The sequence below is a fragment of the Oryctolagus cuniculus genome, chromosome 6 (assembly GCF_051225735.1).
Source record: "Oryctolagus cuniculus isolate XC-2025 breed Fujian yellow rabbit chromosome 6, ASM5122573v1, whole genome shotgun sequence".
Classification (NCBI taxonomy): Eukaryota; Metazoa; Chordata; class Mammalia; order Lagomorpha; family Leporidae; genus Oryctolagus; species Oryctolagus cuniculus.
In genome coordinates this window covers 18582999-18604378 of record NC_142872.1, presented here as the reverse complement: position 1 = coordinate 18604378, position 21380 = coordinate 18582999, and the positions used below count along the sequence as shown (strand labels likewise).

The 21380-nt window shown below is 45.4% G+C and overlaps 1 protein-coding gene across 4 annotated transcripts in view; it reads right to left on the bottom strand.

The window, feature by feature from the left end:
• Nucleotides 1-5047: 5047 nt before the first annotated feature.
• The window catches only part of SLC12A2 (solute carrier family 12 member 2), a 93179-nt gene continuing 76846 nt past the window's right edge, over nt 5048-21380 (bottom strand). The window contains exons 19-27 of one of the 4 annotated variants that reach the window (XR_016235339.1): nt 19569-19648; nt 17868-18033; nt 15494-15541; nt 14052-14174; nt 13043-13154; nt 10583-10669; nt 9185-9320; nt 8931-8998; nt 5048-7768 (exon numbers count right to left, since the gene is read on the bottom strand). Coding sequence is in view for 2 of the 4 variants with exons in the window: in XM_002710086.6 (XP_002710132.6) it covers nt 7633-7768; nt 8931-8998; nt 9185-9320; nt 10583-10669; nt 13043-13154; nt 14052-14174; nt 15494-15541; nt 17868-17987; nt 19569-19648 (910 nt within the window). In the remaining 2 variants the exon portion in view is untranslated. The remainder of the gene's footprint in view (nt 7769-8930; nt 8999-9184; nt 9321-10582; nt 10670-13042; nt 13155-14051; nt 14175-15493; nt 15542-17867; nt 18034-19568; nt 19649-21380) is intronic. The other 3 variants (XM_002710086.6, XM_070076071.2, XR_016235340.1) reach the window with 3 other exon arrangements.

Genomic DNA, 21380 nt, shown 5'->3' with positions numbered 1-21380 from the left:
CTAAGCCATCTGATTTTATTTTCTGAGCCTGTGGACACTTCTGCTATTTCAACACTAGATGGTGCTCTAAGTCGAGGTCAGCCTAGAAGCTCGGATGGAGCCCCATCCCAGGTCTGCCCCAAATCCTCTGCTGGGGTGCTGTTGAGAGTGAAGAGAGGAGGCATTCTGGGAACACTGCTAGGGCTGACAGGGCAGGCTTAGCCCCGAGCTCCAATACCCAGCCCTGCTCCCGGCTCCAGTAGCTGGGTTTTTCATCTGTGCGCGGGAGATTGTGGGCCAGTTGGGGGCTGCAGTCCATTGGCCCTTGGCTAGAAGGGCTCAGGTGCTGTCTGCACGTACTGGTCTAAGGGCAGAGGTCTGGGGACACTATTCCCACTGGATCAACAGTGACAGACCTGGGGCCAGGCACCAAATCTAAGGCCTGGACTCCCTTCCCCAGGCAGGAGACGCGGAGCTGCCCTGCTCGGAGGTGACGCAGGGGTGTTGTGGCACCTGTTTCCTTCCTGCCAGACTCAGCTTTTTTCTTATTATTGTACTAGATTAAAACAGTTTGCCTGGCTTCTTAGCTCTTGTGAGCATAGCTTGCTTGCATGGGAACAGTCCGAGTCTATGTGGAGATGGTGTCTGACTCTGTCTCCCTCTGGTTCCGCGTCCTCAGCACCCTCCTCGTAAGGCTGCACGTGCAGCTAGGCGAGTGATTCTGCTCAGAGCCTGCTCCTGCAGCTAGCCGGCACCCCCGAGGAGATCCCAGGCCGCTCAGTGTCGCAAAGCTGCACCTCTCAGTCCTGACCCAAGTGAGTCAGGACTCGATACTGACGACGCAGGGCTGGGGCCAGGAAGGAGCCTGAAAACTAGGGGTGTCCTCAGCTCCCCCTCCTGGGAGCAGCCACGCCCGGGTTGGCTTGAATCAGGTGCGTCTGGCTGAGGGTGTGTGGGTGGGTGGAAGCTGGAATCCAGGCTGAGAAGCAAACTGAGTCCAGAGCAGAAAACTGAGTGTGGGAGAACCTGGGGCTCGCCATGCCGGGGCGTCAGGTGCATCAGTATGTGTTGCTGTGGATTTGTTTCTGGGAGGAGGAGCAGGGTGGGCGCAAGAGGCGCAGAGTCACCACACAGACCCCGGAGTCTGTGAAAGCGGGCCTGAGGCAAGCATCCTGCAGACTCTCTTATTTCAGTTGCTACAGCAGCTTATATAGCCAAGGCAGCCAATCCGGTCAAGGGGCAGTCTATGCCCTAACCAATCACAGCCTGTTGCCAAGCAGTTTCTGTTGCCAGCGGCCATCTTGGCATGGCCTTCTCATTCCACCACAAGAATGGGATGCCAGCATTGACTACACGTGGTGTTTTAAGAACAAGCTCCTGATAGTATGCCGACTACATCAGCTGGAACCTGACTTCAGAAATGATGGGAGGAAAAAAAAAAAAAAAAGGCACTGTGCTAGACTCGCTGAGAAGCAGGAATGTGTAGTTTCTTAACCCCGGGGAGGCAGCGGTGGCCGTGAGCTCGCTTAGGGTGCAGCTTCCTCTTGTCCTGTTCTGTGTTCCTTCCAGAATTACAGGAAAGCCGGGAGGAGTCTGGCTGATGGTTAAGAGCTGGGGTTTAGGCTGGCGCCGCGGCTCACTAGGCTAATCCTCCACCTTGCGGTGCTGGCATACCGGGTTCTAGTCCCAGTCGGGGCACCGGATTCTGTCCCGGTTGCCCCTCTTCCAGGCCAGCTCTCTGCTGTGGCCAGGGAGTGCAGTGGAGGATGGCCCAAGTGCTTGGGCCCTGCACCCCATGGGAGACCAGGATAAGTACCTGGCTCCTGCCATCGGATCAGCGCGGTGCGCCGGCCGCAGCGCGCTGGCCGCGGCAGCCATTGGAGGATGAACCAACGGCAAAGGAAGACCTTTCTCTCTGTCTCTCTCACTGTCCACTCCGCCTGTCAAAAAAAAAAAAAAAAAGAGCTGGGATTTAGTTTCACACCTCAAACCTAGACCCAACTTTGCACTAAGAGCTCTGTTGCGCGCATCTGGGTAAGATTACAGGAGGTACGACTGTGAGCACTCAGTGGGATGAAACACACCAAGTGTCTGGCCCACAAAAGGCGCTCAGTGAACAGGAGTCATAAGGTATCTAGGGGGAAGACTACAGCTTGGCCAGTCTGTAGATGGCTGCATCATGTGCAGCAGCACTTGGACTTGAGCACAGAGTGTCATGGGTTCGCTGACGACATGCTCCTAACGTCTGCTTCTGGGTTGAGATGACGGTGGGACAGCGTTATGACGACACTCCCGGGGGTGAACGGCCCCACTCCTGTGGCTCTTTGTCTTCTCAGCGAAATCCTTTTTTTATGGAGAATCCCCTGACTGCTAACCAGAGTGGGGAGGGGGTGTGTGTGTGTCCCGCTTCCCAAGAGGAGCCCCTCAGGAGCCTGCTCTTTCCTGCAGCTGTCACTACCTCCTGGGACCTGCTGTGGCTTTTTCAAAAGCCATCAGACAAACACAGTGTGTGGCCAGAGTCTAGTAAGATCAGGGGAAGCCTAGAGACCAGAGAAAAGGGCCGGGGGACACAGCCCCGACGACACCGTCCGAGTCCCCGCGCGCTCTGGAGCCCCCGACCTCAGTGCCTTTCTGGACTTTTGTCTTTGGAAGTCTGCTTTGGGTTCCATTCCTGCGCGGACAAAGACGTAGCTGCTACAAAAGGAAAACCTTGAGGAATTTGGTGGAAGTATTTAATTCACAGTTGACATTAGGGGAGTTGGACATCCATAGATGTCATGAAACAAAGGACAACCCCAGCAGGTTATGCTGAGATGTAGATGTGTGGAGGGCAGAGACGATGAGGCGCCAGGAGAGGCTTCAAGTCCTGCAGCTGCTTCTGACGCACGGTAACTTTGGAGAACCACTGTTCAAGGCGTAATACACCTGGCGATTCCTTGCCATCAATTTTCTGGAAAAAAAACTGAAGCATGAAATTTATACCAACAATGCTCAGCTCACAGGTGTGTGGAAAGCAAGCAAAGGATTATCTTAGTGATAGAAAAGCCTTAAAAAAAAATTACCTGAATGCCTTATCAAAGTGCTGGGTAGGGGGGCCGGAATTGTGGTGTAGCAGGTAAAGCCGCCGCCTGAAGCACTGGCATCCCATGAGCGCTGGTTCGAGTCCCGGCTGCTCCACTTCCGATCCAGCTCTCTGCTATGGTCTGGGAAAGACAGGTAACAGAGGGACAGGCACGCACATCTTCCCTAAAATAGTGTCCCACGCTTACTTGGCTAACACAACTCAGCTGTGGACCTGTCAAGGGCGTCAAATGGGCCTATGTTCTTACTGCTACTGTTGAGTAGCCCGTGAGGTGCCCGCGGATTCTATAAAGGGCGGTGAGGATTCGGTTCCTTAGGTATTAGTGTTTAACCATGGGGAGAAAAAAAACCTGGCGATTTAGGAAGTAGTATTTTCTGCCGAGTTCTGAGGCCTGCAGCCTCTTCACGCATTAAGCATTGCACTGCCGTCTATTTCCTCCGACCCTCTTGGTGCGCAGAAAGCACGCGGTGCATTTCTTACCTTTTGATCCTGATGACTGAGCAACACAATCTGCTGCCTCAAAAATGGCCCGAGCAGACAAAAGGCGCGCTTCTCCCCAACAGGTGCCTTCAGCCAGCCCCAGTGCGCATGCCAGCCCTGTCCCTCGAGTGCCGGGTGTTATCCTGGGAACAGCAGGACCAAATGGCCAATCCCGCAGCACTGCAGTCCTGCCCTCTGCTGGGTTTCTCCCTGTTCTCTGCGCGTGAGCTGTTATTCCCTTCCCCAAAATTGCACTGGGAAGCTCTGCCCAACCCGGCATTCCTCTCCTGGCCGCCCCTCTGCTGACTGCCTTGGCAGGCTTCCTGGTTGCAGTAAATGGTGTTTTGCGCGTGCGCACTCGCTCGCTCACACACGTTCACATTCCTGCTGAGAGGTGTTGGATGGTTTGCCGTGAGGAAACGCCCCGTTCACGTTTGCCTCTGCGCTTTCAGCTTCCCAGAGCGTCATCTGCCTGAACAGCAGCTTGCGAAGCAACAGGTGCGCGCCTCACAGTGGACATCTGCACCGGGCAGCCTGCACTCGATCCCGACTCTGCATGGGGTTTGCACGGCGCGAGCACACGCTTCCTGAGCACCCAGGGGTGAGCAGTTTGGAAATCCAGCCACCCAACTGAAGGATCGGGCCCCTGTTAGTGTAGTAACCGAGAAATTCCGGGAGATCAAAGACCTGGGCTGCACGGTAACGGCCTTCCTTGGTTTAAGCACAAGCGGTTGGCCGAGTCCCTGAACTGCTTTCTCCAGCGTAGAGGGAGCCTGCTGGCTGGCCTGCCCGGCTGACACAGGCCACGCAGGGTTCAGATGCAAACCTGAAAATGGTCTGGAAATCTGTTCATCGGCATCACCAAAAGCCTTAGGAAGAGACAGAGGACTATGAATCCCTGTTAAACTTCTGGTTTCCTCATTCATAAAAGAGAAATTGAGCCCTAAAGACAAAGCAGAACTAGAAAGTGAAATCATGTGGTCGGAAATCCTAGTGAGTTGTACCTTGTAAGGGTCAGTGTCCGTGGTGGTTGTTCCAGAAGCTTCGAGTTCTGTGAAACCGTTCCCTCAGTCTTCAGCAGAACTCTGAGTATGCAGGGAGATGCCACACGCTGGGGCTGGCAGGGTGGCGCAGCAGGTTAAGTTGCCACCCGCAAGGCTGGCACTTCCTGCATGCTGGGGTTCGAGCCCAGCCATTCTTCCAATCCCGCTCCCTGCTAAGGTGCCTGGGAAGTAGTGAATGGCGGCTCAAGTGCCCGAGTCCCTGCGACCGATCTTGCTTTGGCCCAGCCCAGCCCTGGCTGTCCCAGTCATCTGAGGAATCAACCAGTAGATGGAGGATCCCCACTGCCTCCCTCCCCTCTTTACACATTTGTTTAATTTGAAAGAGCAACAAAGAGAAAAAAAAAAAGGTGAGACACTAATGAAGTCAGTCCCTTCCATGGGGTAAAATCAGAAAGTTGATGTAGACTGATGAAGCAGACGCAATGAAGAGTCAGCCATGAACTAACTTTAATGAATCCACTTCCTTTATTGCAGTAAGCTCTGTACAAAGCAGCAACTGCAATGCTCCAGGTTAAAACATTAGAAAAGCACTTGTGACAGTTATGGTACAGTATTATCAAAATAGTCCATTTCACACTTAATAGGTAACCATCCACCGGAGCGCACATCTTTAAGTTATTTCCATAGTCTTAAAAAAAAGTCAGAAAGCATATAAAAAGAATGTAAAAGGAAACCTAAAATACAAACGAAATAATGTAACAAATAAATATCTGATTGAATTAACTGTTAATCAGCTTAATGCCACCATTCTCTCTAAAGCCACGGAATTCTTAGACCTGTAGGGATAACGAACCGCCAGTGCCACTGCCTAATTATTTCCAAGTTCTCACCAATGATTATGACTAAAAAAGGCATTAAAATAATCAAAATTCAGCATAAATACAACGAAATAGAATAGCTTCACACTTGCGAGCTTCTGAAAGGATCACTGGAATTTCGCAGAGCGCCACAACAATGCTGAAATTCTCTGATGTGGCGACCGGTGCTCAGAAAGGCTTGTTTTGTAAGTGAACGCCTCTCACATTATTTCACAGACAGTGTCACCCTCCCCACATTATGCATATTTAGATATATTTCATGTACTTTATACAGACACGTATGATGCACGACATTTGGTTCCTACAGTACAGGTGACAATGCTTTCCTGAATGGGAAAAATCTTAGAAACAGAAAAAGAAAGAAGTGTACCTATGCACATTTCAAATAGCAGCACTCGGTCCATGCCCCAGCGCCGCTGTGAGATTCACACACGGCACTGCTCACCGAGTAATGTGACATGTGACATGTCTGCCGTCCTACCCAGAACACTGCAAATATGCAATCAAAGGACAACGCTGTGAGCCGTAATGTAGCAAAGATTTTTAGGATTACTTGGTTTTCTTAATATTCTGAAGTCAGATTATCAGACCTCTGATATATGCAGCAAAAATACCGCAGCCTGGAAAATAAAATTGCTGTCAAGATTCATGAAAACCCACACAATTCTCCAAGACCGAAACACTGTTACCCAGGACCCAAGTCAAGCATCCTCTCAATTCAGTTTCTCTTTCCTGACTGGGTACCCGTGTGAAGTGAGAGAAGGCCCTGCACATGATCTCCTTGGCCCCCACGGCCTCTCGTCAGTCTGTTTTAGTTTGTTTCCAAACCAGTGACACAGTGAAATGAATCTAGCTTACCGGCAAGAGACATTTCATTGTATATACACATACGCCACTGTGTGTGCACACAGAGCGACACATATACAGTCTGAAGTATAGACATGAATCCCTTGAAATGTTTTTTAGGAAATCCTTCCTTGGATAAAAACAAAAAAGTTCACATTAATAACTGTATATAAAGCTTCTAGTAGCAGTACAGATGCACTGTCCAAAGTGTACTAGTAGACAATGATGTCAAAACAGACATATCAAAAGCACAAACTGGCAGTTTTTCTTAACACAAGAGTTTTGAAGTATTCAGAATGGATTAGATTTTAATGTTCAGAATAATCTGTTCAAACCTGAGTATATTAAGACTAAGCGTACTTGACGAATGAATGAATTAAGCCTAAAAACATTTCACTAAGAAACCAGTGGTCCTTTTAACCATTTGGTGAAACATCATTTTAATGATGTAAAAAGGATGGTACAGTATAGTGAAATTCGTAGTGTTCATTAAATGTCACTGCTTTGTCTCAATTTCCTCCAGAAAAATGTTAGCATTTCTTAAGAAAAGTCCCTCAGATTTGAGTGGAATTCCAAGGACAGGTGTCTCCTCAATCATATCACACACGCGCTGGAGGCTCTGTGTTCCAGCTCTGACCTAGGATTTCTCAGCGTCGTATGCAGGACTAGACTCCTCTTCCACCTTCTCCAAGGGTTCAAGAAGTCCAAGATAGAACTAACAGCCAATCAGGGATTTAAAGGATTGGGGGCCTTTTCTCCTAACTCTGTATTTACTTAGGCAAACCGCTTTAACCCTGGGGTCAACTTTTTGGTTACTCTTCCCCCATTTTTCATGACCTGCCCTAATTCTCACCTTGACTATCTAACAGATACTTTTACAAAAGTATTAGAAAACATACAGTACTCAACACTAACTGGGCAATGAAGATTGGAAGCAGTGTCCCATGACGATGGCAGAGACTAGAAATAAAATAGTGGAAGGCAAAGTTTGACATTCTATAAATTTATAAAAGAGCATATGTGGATGAAATTTGGTTAATTTCAGAAGGCACCTCAAGGCTAAAGGCTTTTTGTACTCCTTTCATCAATCCAAAAATAACACACTTTATTGCTATTCAAGTAGCAAAGGAAAACTTTACTCTCGTGAACTTGAGCCCAAGAAGAATCACCATTCATTCAGATTGACATATGGAAGTGACCAGACCTGAAGTCTCCATCCACTCGTTGATGGAGCCACATTCCTGTGTGCTTTCAAAGTAATGAAACAGGGAAAGAAAAGTCACAGCTGGCCACTGTGATGTTAACATGTCACTTCACTGGGCGCGCCAGGACCACGGTGCAGGCTGTCCGCTGTATGGAACAGTTAGGAGTAGAAGGTGAGGACACTCTGATGATTGCCACGGACGAGGAGGATGGGTGGCAGGTCCTTAGACAGGGCTTCCAACCAGGCCATGTAGAGAGCGCTGGACACAGCACCTTTGCGTGCAACTGGGAGACTCCTGGTATGGAAAGAAAAGGCAAACGGAGTGATGCATAAATGTAACAAAGTCAGAGTAACGTTAACTATTCATTACACGCTGTGTACAGAACAGTAAGTCCTATATATTCTCCAGTTTCAACAAAAGCAAATAAAAACTTAGTTGTAACAGGTCTAGTATCTAACACTACATCTCCAAGTTTGCCTTTTTCAGAAAGGAAGGAATTCACAAACAGTAGCTGTATGTACAGCTAACGGAAACAAACCCGAGATGAAGACTCTCCACTTACAGATGGTGGACTGTAAAGGGAGGTTTCTGAGGTTTTACATTTTGGTGTCTACCATCACAACTATTTTATCGTCAGCAGCAAAACCTGTTAAACTAATCTTTTTTTTTTTTTTTCTTTTTTTTTTAAAGATTTGGTTATTTGAAAGGCAGAGTGAGAGCAAGCTTCTGTTTGCTGGTTTACTCCCCAAAATGGCCAGAACGACCAGAGCTGGGCTGATCTGAAGTCAGCAGCCAGGAGCTTTTTGCAGGTCTCCCAGGTGGGTGCAGGGGCCCCAGCACCTAGGCCATCCTCCGCTGCTTTCCCAGGCCACAGCAGGGAGCTGGATTGGAAGGGGGAACAGCGAGGACTTGAACTGGAGCCCACATGGGATGCCGGTGCTGCAGGCCACAGCTTTTGTTGCAATGCCCCAGTGCTGGCCCAGAGACTATAGTTATGCTGTGGTGATCTAAAAACCACTGGATTTCAGAACAGTTAGAAGGATGAAATGAAGAAATGCCTGAAATGTGTTCTCCGTAGGGTTTAGGCTAAAACCTTATATTCAAAAGTTTCTTTCTGGAGCCGGTGCTGTGGAGCAGCAGGTTAACACCCTGGCTTGAAGCACTGGCATCCCATATGGGCACCAGTTCGAATCCCGGCTGCTCCTCTTCCGATCCAGCTCTCTGCTGTGACCTGGGAAAGCAGTAGAAGATGGCCCAAGCACTTGGGCCCCTGCACCCGCGTGGGAGACCTGGAGGAAGCTCTGGGCTCCTGGCTTCAGATTGGTGCAGCTCTGGACTCTCTTGTCTCTCTGCCTCTCCTCTCCATCAGTACACGTGATATGTACAGGGGATAGAAATCCAAAGTCCACGGTACCACCTGCCCAGCCCAGGGAGTCCTCCTGGACACGGTACTCACATGACAATGATGTTAGCTGTGCTCGAGTGTTCCTTTAATAGCTCATTCAACCGGATCTGCCGGTATGTCTGAAACGAACAGGGCAAAGTCACTCTGGGTCATTCACACAATGCTCATCCCTATCCATCCACACAGGAAGGAATAGACCTGGCTTATCTCACAGCAAACGGCACTTTTTGATACTTCTAAAGTATTTTTTTTTTTTAATCACAATGAAGACTAAGACAACAAAGTAGATGAGAAAGAAAGAATACCTTAGTCTTATAAAGTTCAAGCTCATTATCTGTGATTCGCCAGGGTTCATCTTCTTTCATCTTATCTGCAATATCTTGTTCTTTATCATCTTCATGAAGTCTGTATGGCTCAATCATCTCATCAAAAGCTACAATACTTAGAAGAACAAATAGGAATCAGCAACAGGGAGACAGGAAGATCTAACTTTGGCAACTGAGAAAATACCAATTTAGTCACTCAAACTGATCAGAAATTTAGCATGACCAACATGAATAAAATTGCAGGTGTAACTGCTAAAGCTGGTCTCCCTCCTCCCGGGCTCATACTGCTCACCCTAGATAAATGGTATTAAACTATTTTGCTCAAAATACCCAAGAGTGTTTCCAGTTCACATGCCAGTGAATAAAAATAATCTAAGAAAATACACCCAAACATTCTGAAGTCAAAGAAAGGCAGACACTAGAAGTTTAAGATGATGCAGACTGAGTTTCTAGATTCCGAGACTCTTCTAAGACAACAGGAATGGCATTCCAAGCAACTAGGCGTGTGAAGAACATGAAATCTAGTAGACAGCTTTGGTGTAGTCTGGATTCACAATCTCTCCCAATTACAACCTTAAAAGATGCACTTATAGAACTGCATGACAGTTAATAATAAAATAAATGTGCACATCACTGTCATACCTTCTACTTACTGTGTCCAGGTAGGATATTCTAAGACTCTGCACTGAGGAGAATGCTGTAGGCAAATTCTTAGATTGTTGTATTTCAGCAATAAAACGAAACAGCCGACTGGAAAGGACAAGTGTAATGGTGGCAAGTGTGTGTGGAAATCAGAAAAGAATTAGCTCGCATCTCCATGGCCTTGGTCATTTTCAGACATTATAGATCAAGTGGCCACTGGTCTCTGTGAAAATGCTTTAGAGTGTACTCTCTGCCACAAGCATGTGAACTCTCCATGCTAGCTCAAAAAAGCAACTGAGTTTCTGGGGAGCACAGTGTAGGGACAGAGAAGAAAAAGGTGAGTAGTGGCCACGAAGTTAAGAGTTAAATAAGTTAAAGAGTGAAATAAGGCAGTAAGTCCTGGTAACCTATTGCAAAGTAGGGTGATTATAGATAACATACTACATTAAAAAAAACCTAGAACAAAGGACTTCAATATAGTAACGATAAGAAGTGAAACGTTACAGGAGGGAAACGTTTACACTGTTTGCACATACAGTACACATAGATGCAGAGAGATATCACATGGTACCCAATAAATGTCCAGCGCTGCCAGACACAAATAACACGTAACCGTGACTTCACGTGTAACTCAGCAGTGAAAACACAAGCCCAGGCAATCAGCTCAAGCTGATGTAGCGGAGCAGGCCTTACGCAAAAGGACCAGACATCTGTTCAGGTTATCAAACAACTTACTTTTCTTTCTTTGGTTTGGTATTGATGTCTCCTAGGACCATGATATCGGAGAAGTCAATGCGGAACTTGCTCAGCAAAGTAGCCATCCTAGAACGAAGACGAATGCGCCTGAGCTACACGAAGCACGCACGTGAGTGTTTTTCTTCTATACAGGGCTGAAACCGTGTGTTACAGGAAAAGCCGATCACGGGTTAAATAATCTCCACTTGAAATTACAAAGTACAATTCAAAATTTCCTATTGTTAAATTTTTTTTCCAAGACCTACTCATTGGGGGAGGCTGGCATAGCAGTAAAGCAGCTCCCTGTGACACCAGCATTCTATATGGGCACCCGTTTATGTCCCGGCTGCTCCACTTCTGATCCGGCTCCCTGCTAACGGCCTGAGAAAGCTGCAGAAGATGGCCCAAATGCTTCGGCCCCTGCACCCACTTGGGAGACTGAAAGAAACTCCCAGCTTCTGTCTGGCCCAAACCTAACCGCTGAGGCCATTTGGGACCTGCAGGAGCAGATGGAAGATCTGTTTTTGACTTTGTTTTTTTTTAAGATTAATTTCATTTCAAACATTCAATATGACTGCTTAATGTGTTAGAGAGATAGTCCATCAGGGAGAGAGAGCTTCCATCTGCTGGTTCAATCCCTAGGTAACTGCAACGAGCAGGCCAAAGCCAGGAGCTTCATCCAAGTCTCCCATGTGGGTGGCAGGGACCCAAGCATTTGGGCCATCCTCCACTGCCTTCCCGGCCCACAGCAGAGAGCTGGACTGGAAGAGGAGCAGCCCGGGCTAGAATCCAGCGCCCATATGGGATGCCAGCATGGCAGGCGGAGGATTAACCAAGTGAACCACGGTGTAGGCCCCCGACAATCATCAAATTTGAATGACTTTTTTTAAGGCAACTTTTAGTCAAACTACATGGATAATTATACGGACTCCAATAAAAACTAATGAATAGAATTTGGTTTGAGGGAGCCCCTTATCTGCTGGTTCATGGTTTATTCCCCGATTGCCCACTACAACGGTGGCTGGGCCGGTCTCCAGTGTGGGAAACTAATACCTTGATCCCTTGAACCATCACTGCTGCCTCTCAGCCTATGACTTAGCACGAAGCTGGACCCCAGAGCCAGAGGCGGGATAAAAACTCAGCCACCCACTGGGGACATGGACATCCTAAATGCTAAGCCAGACACCTGTCTTATTTTTGAACAGGTTTTCGATCAAAGAATGCTCTCTGAGGGCCTAACACTGCTGCTGGCAGAAGTTAACAGCACTTGGCAGGGAGGGCAGCAGGGGACTGGGAAAGGCATGGCCAAGCGGGACGGGAAGCCTGACTTCTCAGGGAACAGGGAACACCAGAGGAGCCATGATCCAAACAAGATAGGAGGTACTAGAAAACAGAGGAGCTACAGCTTTAATTAACTACTCCACAGCTCAAACGTCCTGCCTGCTTCATTACTTGAAATGAATGTGAGTACCTACTACGCAAGGTCACAAGGACCCACAGAACTCAAATTCAATACAAGCCAAAATGTGTTGAGTGGTGTCAAGTACACAGTGCTTCAGGAAAAAAAAAGTTAAGAAGCAGGGCAATGGGGGAAGTACAACCAGCGAGGCTTTTACAGAGAACTCAGCGGGGTTTAAGGAGAACAGAGGACTGAACAGAAACGGGGCGAGGCAAGTGAGGGGCGATCAGAAAAGCTGCCACCTGTGATGCCTGCACCATGTACAACCCCCAGTTGTCCTCCAACCACCCCCCCCTCCAGTGCACTTGCAAAAGCAGCAGAAGGGCCCTCAAGTACTTGGACCCCTGCCATCCGCGTGGGAGACGTAGTTGGAGGTCCAGGCTCCTGGCTTCAGCCTGGCCATTGCAGGCATCTGGGAGAGAATCTCCCTTTCTCTTTTTACCTTGGCCGTTCAAATACACAAAATCTTAAAAATACATCGGCAGAGGAGTAAAACCCAAAAATCCTAGCACGTGCAGGGCAAGTGCAGAAGTGCACACTGAGAACAGGGCATGTTTCACGCCTGCCCCATAAAGGAGGTCACAGAGAAGCTGTGACAGGTGCTGTGGAGCCGGGAATCTCATGGTGGAACCTCTGCGTTCCCCACCAGACATGCAGGGCTCTGTGCACAGTGCACGTGGAGAAGTCATGACGACACAGGCGGGAAGGAAGCACCAAGACAAGAACCGCGAGCAGAGCAGGGTGGCATCCCCGTGTCGACCAAGTGTGCCCTGCTTATGAATGTGCTACTGTGTACTTCCCCTCTACGCTTAACGAGGACCTAGAACGCCAGCATGTGAAGTGCCTACAACTTAAACATACAGACTCGATCAGGGAGACGGAGGGCTCAGTGAGTCTGTATGCAACAGAGCAACAAAAATGACATTTTCTCTAGGGACTAATCTATGCTGTGATAATGAAGTGCTACTATGTTAATGACTTTCAGTTGTAAATCAACTTACGCTCTCCGGTCATGGTCTATTCTGTTTATTTTCCCACCAATGAATACTCTGATCTTACAGTCTTTCCACTTTTTCTTGGTAGTCAGAAGGTAAGGTATCAGTAAGGTCAAACCTGGATTGCAAAAACACAACAAATCATTCACTAGCCACCAACTTCCCCATCAAGAATTTATGATTCAATTTAGTCTCTAGAAACAGGCTTATTACGTCCACTTAATTGAGAATACAATTCTTTATGTCCTCCTTTGGTAATTCAGTCAAGATGCCATTAGGCAGCATGAGAAAGGCAGTGAGATGGAAGAATACCTGGTGCTGTGGGGACATGGAGAAAGCACTATAGAAAGGGGAACAGGGAATACTCACTGGTAGGAATCAGTGAGCGCACACAGAAAGCAGGAAGCATCTTCCAAAAGTTCATGGAAAATGTAGATGAAAAAAGTGTACATGAATTTCAAAATGTTTCATACCGAGATCAACCGTTCATTCCATTTTTCCACAAACTTTGAGGCAGCTTCACAACAAGAGAGCTCTTCCTCAAAGTAAGAGGCAAAGTACGAAAGCAGGAAAGGAGGGGTTGGAAAGGCATTATGTCCAGTTTCCAAGTCAGCCGGATAAACCCGACAAAAAACACCATCCTCGAAGGTCATCAGTTCCCACCTGACAGGACACCACCACCTGCCACACCTGGTGAGGCGGAACCAGTGCCACGGCTGTCCTGCCCAAAATATGGAACCTGAAATGCCGAAGAAGCGGCAAGCAGCACTCCCGGCTGAGTGCTACTCATCAAGGTCATCGGCCTCACGAAGGAGGTGGAGAACTTCCCCACTGAAGAAGGCAGAAGCAGCAGGACAACTGCATGTTACGGCTGACTTTGCAATTAACCCTTTTGGTTCCGAGAATGCGGCAAAGCTGAATGGATTTCTGGGGACAGAGGGTGCAAGCCAGCTCTCGGGGCTGTTCTCACAACTTCAGCAAGCGTAAAATTACTGGCATACATGAACAGCCTTACCTCCGTCATCAAAAAGCCACCAGACGTCAATAGTGTTCTTGCCTTGTTTTTTCTGAAACTGCGTACTAGCTTCAAGCAGCTTCTGGTCAGCAACGTTGAGAGGCACAACGGGGCCTTTGGAATCTGAAGGATTCGGCAGAACAGAAAGGAGATGAGGTGTTAAAATCCCTGTACTGATTCTGACAGCTTCCTAACCTTTGTATTCTCAAATGCACATAGCATGTCGACAGGTAAATATGGCATTCACCATAAACCTTTAGGACTCTGTAATGTAAATATACTTTAAAAATGGCTACATACAAATACCTAATAAACACATCTGAATTACCTTGCCTATTTTCTAATATTTTGAAGCATTCTGATTGAATGTAAAAGAATCCTAAATACCAACCAAAAAATCATTACTGAGCACTACACTTTTGACTGTTTTCCTAAAACGTTTTCGGCTTCCTGCACAAATGAAGTGTATGTATTCTGTGAAAATATTTCTTCTGTACTGATTTCTCGATTTGCAACTCAAAAATCCGTTTAAAACAAAAGTTGGTTACAGTAATTTGACAGATGGGCAGTGAAGACATACCGACACAGTCTCACAGCTGTCACAGTGAAACCACAGTCTATGGGGAAAGTCCCTCCTCGTTCCCTACGTTTTGTCCCCTCGATGCGTGAAGTTCCATTCTAAAGCTGTCACTACCGCATCTTTCTCTGAACCACGGAAAGATGGCGGACTGCAGGGAAGGGCACCCGTCTGCTGCAGGCTTACAAGGACAATACAAGCGCGTTCCCATTTGTACTTTCAGGGGCAAAACAGTCAGCATCAATGTGCACAAGCAGAGAATTATCATGGAACTCCTTCGTCGGAATTTTTACACAGAGATCCACAAGGGGCAATGTCCCGTCCGCAGAAGGTGTGCCATTCACTTCTCATGCTGCCATGATGTATGCACACATGACAAATGGTTTTGCACGATGAAATATGGCTACCAAACCACACTGCTCCGAAACTCTCACCTCTATCTCCTTCTCATAAAATTCATGTACGTTGACATGACTTTGTATCTCCCAAACGCAGCACGACTGTGAGGAATAGTGCAATTTTTGAAATGAAAAAATACATTAGTATCAAAACTGAGGACTCGGCTGGGTATAACTGCTGGTAAAGGATGCAAGTGACACTGGAAATGAGCCTAGTGCAGTGCCCTGCCTTACCTTCTAAACCATGCAGTTCGTCTTTGTGAAAAACTCAATACTGTCAGGATTTACAAGAATTCTTTACTTGGGCTAATGGTCATTTTTTTCATCTGCATTTAAAAGGTAACTGTAACATCCCCTCACCATGGTATTAGAAATTAAGGTTGAAAGAATACAAAATAATAAGGTTGGGGTTAAAGAATTAACAGTATGAAAAAAGAGATCAAAATAAAATGATGAAAAATGCCTGCCTTTTTTCAACAGTGGTTGAGTTGGAGTCTTGCCATCCTCTTCCTCATCTAGATTATGTTTAAGAAACACAAAATATAAGTTAATTGCTTTTATATTACTAAAGTAATGAAAATGTAAATAAAGTACATTTATAAACAAAACAGTATGAGGCAACAGTCCATAAAAAATAATCAAGACTGAAGATTAATATTTTCTACACTGAGTGTTCAACACTTTAAGAAGCAAATGTATTTTATAATCAACCCTACATGGTGACTGATTAAAACTTAGACCCCCCCATTTTATTCTTCATTATCAAATAAAGAAATTTTGGAAACTTTAATGCCCCTTCACATCTGATTGTAGGTATGAAACTGCAGATTGTAGAGTAGAAATACGCTACTGAAAACCGCTGCTGCAGACAACCTGTACATTCTAAACATGCTCCTGCCTCACTAGGAAAAGGACTGAAAAGGAATTTTAGAAATAGTAGGTACTTGGGATTTGTCAAAATGCTCACTTGAACTTCTAACAGATGAGCGACAGAAGTCTCCTGCTTTTTAAAAATGCCGGGACACAGGAGTACCTTTTTTTCTAAGAGGTCCACACACTTCTGCATGCATGTATCCACATATCCATTCTTTCACATTTAAGTATCTATAAACATTTTCCTGAGGCTGGCAGTGCGCCTCAACTCCCTGTGTTTCCTGATAAGCCTGTAATATTTGCTTGTGTAAGGCATGCAAACCCCAGACTTGAAACAGGACGGACAGAGCACACTGCAGTGCGCTCTTGAGCTCAACTTCCCAGATTCCAACACTGCCGCCTCCCCTTTCACCAGCTGTGTGAGCACGAGCTGCTCATCCGCTAATGCCTCACTTTTCTCCCTGGAAGAAGGTTCAGGGCCCCTACCTCTAAGGCTGTTACACTGTACCCATCAGGGCCCTGGGCTGAGCAGCTGGCACACAGTACGTTCTCTAGGGACAGAGGAGTGTCCCCTTGCACACTGTACGCTTTAATCAGCAATACTCAAACTAGACAGGAACTGCAGAGGTCTAACTCAAGACTTTCCACATTCTATCAAGTTTTCAATACCATTTCTGCTTATTTTGAGAATAATTCATTAAACAACATAAAGGCAATGAACTCTTGAATGCTAGTTTCAAGAGTTATGAATGCTAGTTATACCTCCAATGAAAAAGAACTCACTTTTGGGTATTATATTTTATCATGTTTTAGGTTACTGCTCCTACCAAGTAGGTATTTAGTAGCATCTTTTTCAAAATACATGAGGAACCTTCCATATTTCTTTAAAAGGACTCAGAAATGCGAAAGGAATCTCGACACTTTATAATGACTGTCTCTAACTTAAAGACCTTGATATTCTGACAATGAAATGCTGAATGGAAATGTACTGACCTAGTTTCCTATTCTACAAAAACACAAACGTCAATGAGCCACAGTCCACGTAACACCTGCAGTGTGGGGCACCGAGCAGCAGGCTGATGGACAATGCTCCTTCCCCTCCCATCACAGCTTGACCTAACAGACTGCACAGAAAAGATCTGTTGAGGCACAAAAAAATGACCAAAAACAAAAATGGAGTCAGAAATCAAAGAATGCACACCATCAACTACAACAAATGGAGGAACCTCAGAACAGCCATCAGAGTCGCTTTACAGTTTGAAGGCAAAACAGGAAAAAAATCCTAAGTCTCAAATAACTGAAAGGCCAATCCATGTCAACTGAACCTTGAACTATTATTCTATTCTAAGCAGTCAGGGTACAGAAAAAGCAAAGAAACAAAAAGCAACAGTGACGTTGTTAAATAACTGAGAAGGGATAAACTGCACAGAGACACGATTTACCCAAGATTATCAATTTCAGGAAACAGGGATGATGTGGTTGGATGACTGATTTACAGTGCAGATTGCATCGTCGGTACGTATCAGCTGGGAATAGGACAGATGGAGATACCAGACTAAACAGAGGAGGAGAGTGAGGGTGGGAGAGTAAGATTTGGAAGTCATTCTCATAAACATGACCTAAGAGTTGTGGATGAACTTATCTGAAATTCTCATGAGATGTGCTCTTCTAAAATTACCATGATTTTTTCTTGGAAGTTCAGATATAACCTATGCTTCAGTTAAACAACTAAGACCATGTGGCGAATCATTTGGCGTGGTTTTTGTGCTGTGATCTATTTTAATGTCTTAAACAGCAAGTCATTTTGTAGCCATTTTTGAAAGCCATTATTTCTATCTGATAAACCAGAAACACACAGTGCCAAGTTTGAGAACAGGTTACTTTACAACACAAATTAGTGAATAAAACCCTTTCTCACAAAATTAAAACATCATCATTAGTAAAATGTTCTGTTTGAATGAAAATTACCTTTAATACTTTTTTCACCAGATGGCTTGGAAGGATCCAATTCTGACTTTTTACTGTACTCCATACTTAGGACCACATCCTTGCCACCAGGAGATTTCTCTTGTGATGACAGTAATTCTTCTGTAGACATGAAAGTATGTAAAATAGTATCTAAATCATATTTTAGCTGTTAAAGAGGGTATTATGGGTTAATAACTGGTATTTTTAAAGCAATATTTATTAAGAAATACTATGTTTAATTTAAACGATTTCTTAGGTAAACAACTGTCGTAATTTGAAACACAAGTCTTCACACAGATTTAGATGCTGGGCAATCAGTAACCAGTGAGTCACGGATAGTAGAATTCGGCAGATTAACAGAACGATACAAAAGTGAATCACCTCTGTACCCACATCATAAATCCAAATGTAGAAATGTCCCTACACGCGTGAGACAGACAGTGCTACCAACTCTGACCCATGATTAGGAAGCCAGAACCAGGAGAGAGCGGAGTAGAAGGGAACAGTGTCAGTAATGGGTAAAAGGTTAGAAGTCTGAGTGCGGTACTCTGGACCCCTCAATAACCGTTTTCCCAGGCCTACTCCAGGGTTGAAAAAAAAAAAAAAGTTTTTCAGAAAGACAGTTCTGTTATATGGATAGACTCTCAAAGTGTTTCCAAACTGAAGGCTACCTTTAAAGGGGAAGAGGGTGGGGATATTAAAATAGTATAAATACATCAGATGACAAAAGCACATGACAGGTCTCTTAGCTATTTTGGCTTAGCTAATTTTGATGATCTGGTTAATTAATTGATCGAGAGAAAATACTAGTTACCCATTTTCTTAGGCTTATAATCTTTTGTAAACTATAAGGACATTGTTGTGGGGCATGGAAATTTCCAGTTTTTATAAAAGCGGTCAGCTTTACAGCTTCTACTCCATGTACTACTAATTCTCTAACACTCTTGACAAGACTGGATGACATGCTGATGAAGGGGGATAAAAATAATATGCTGAGGTCTATCAGTTTGAGGCAACAGGAAAAATCTTTGCAGTGAGAGTTACACAAATGAGCATGTGATAAATGACACACACACCTATGTAAAAACCTGGAAATCTGAGTAAAATCTATAAATTATTCTTGGCCATTGTTGTGGTCCCCAAAGGGGGAAACCTGGTGATGAGTACATAGAATCCCTCTGTACTACTTTTCACAATTCTTAGGAATCTATTAAGTATTTTTAAATGAAAAAGTTTGTTTAAAATGACTTAAGGTACTTTCCTTAACTCAAGGGAAACAGTCTTAGTGTTTTAATTATTAACTTGACTCTCCACAAACCAGGAGTTGAATAAACATAAAAATGTGTAATGGTTTAGTAGAAAACTTTTCCTCAGACTATTTTTATCTGTTTTTACGAATTTCATCAATGAACAATTATAATGCCTGCTTTTCTTAGCTGACTGGTATACACTGATTTTTTTTCCTCCATTAATAATCAGTAATCAACACCCAAGTTGGAACAGAGAGAAACATAAACTTTGATGGAGCTGAACAACTCTGATCTTAAAATGCCATATAGAAGTCCAGTGCACAGAAAATACATGGCCATTATATGAATAAGGTAAATGACAACAAAAATTGAATAGTAAATTAGTGAAGATTGAGAATTTCTAACAAATTTATATTTTCGAAAAAAATTATTTATGTCAACCAAGACTTACCTTGACCTTGAAGATGAGATATATCAAGACCTTCCTTTAGGCGGATAACCACAACTCCATATTGTATGTCAAAGGCATCACTGTAATAGGAAAAAAAAATTGCAAACATTTCTATATTTCTCCTCTATACAATGAAAGCAACGGTAACAGAACTCTAAAATCACTTTCACCATTAAATGTCTAATTTTTGAATATGCTTTTTTTTTAAAAAAAGATTTTATTTATTTATTTTAAACTCAGAGTTACACAGAAAGAGAAGGAGGCAGAGAGAGAGAGAGATCTTTCATCTGTGGGCTCACTACCCAACTGGCTAGAACAGCCAGAGCTGTGCTGATCCGAAGCCAGGAGCCAGTATGGGATGTCGGCACTGCAGGTGGCGGCTTTACCCACTAGGCCACTGCGCAGGCCCCTGAATATGCTGTTAAGATGGCTCCATGATGGGGCCGGTGCTGTGGGGTAAAGGGTAAAGCCGTCCCCTCAGCGCCAGCATCGGGTGCCAGTTTGAGTCCCGGGTGTTCCACTTCCCATCCAGCTCCCAGCTAATGCACCTAGGAATGCAGCAGAAGATGACTCAAGTGATTGGGCCCCTGCACAAACATGGGAGACCTTGAAGAAGCTCACGGTTTCAGATTGGCCCAGCTTCAGCCGTTGGGGCCATTTGGAGAATGAACCAGCAGCTGGAAGATCCCTGTCTCCCCCGTGCTCTCTATCTAACTCTTTCATATAAATAAATCAATCTTTGGGGCCAGGGCTGTGGCATGGTGGGTAAAGCGGCTGCCTGCAGTGTCGTCATCCCATACGGGTGCCGGTTTCAATCCCAGTTGCTCTACTTCCGATTCAGCTCTCGGCTATGGCCTGGGAAGCAGTAGAAGACATCGTAAGTCCTTGAGCCTCTACACCTGCGTGGGAGACCCAGAGGAAGTTCCTGGCTTCAGATCGGCCCAGCTCTGGCCATTACGGCCATTTTCGGAGTGAACCAGTGGATTGAAGACCTCTCTCTATATATAATTCTGCTTTTCAAAGAAATAAATACATCTTTAAAATGAATACAGTAAATCTTTTTTTTTTTTTTTTTTTGTTGACAGGCAGAGTGGACAGTGAGAGAGACAGACAGAGAGAAAGGTCTTCCTTTGCCGTTGGTTCATCTTCCAATGGCCGGTGTGCTGCGGCAGGCACACCACGCCTATCCGAAGGCAAGAGCCAGGTACTTCTCCTGGTCTCCCATGGGGTGCAGGGCCCAAGCACTTGGGCCATCCTCCACTGCACTCCCTGGCCACAGCAGAGAGCTGGCCTGGAAGAGGGGCAACCGGGACAGAATCCGGCGCCCCGACCGGGACTAGAACCCGGTGTGCTGGCGCCGCAAGGCAGAGGATTAGCCTAGTGAGCCACGGTGCCGGCGAATACAGTAAATCTTAAAAACAGTTACTCAGTGAGCTATGGATGAGTTTCAAATTCCACACCTTTGCCTAACACCCTGGAAAACCACTGGCGAGCCCACTGTTCCAGTACTGACGTGCTACCTGCAGCAGGTGTTTAAAGCAGTAATAGTGTTTTTGTCCCACAAAATAAAATCATGGGAAAACAACTCATATTTTACCTTTAAGCCAGAGAAGTACTTGAAGCAAAACATTTGGGACTAAGTCAGCAAATGGAAGATTTCTCTCTCTTCTCAAATGAACAAATAAACAACTCAGTAATCAAGATTAAACCTAATATCACTCTTGAACATGCTAAAATCCTCCAATTCAGAAGTCTTTCAGTAGATTTGAGAAAAAACAGTTCTAAAACAAAAATCTGTGACCATAGCAGTTT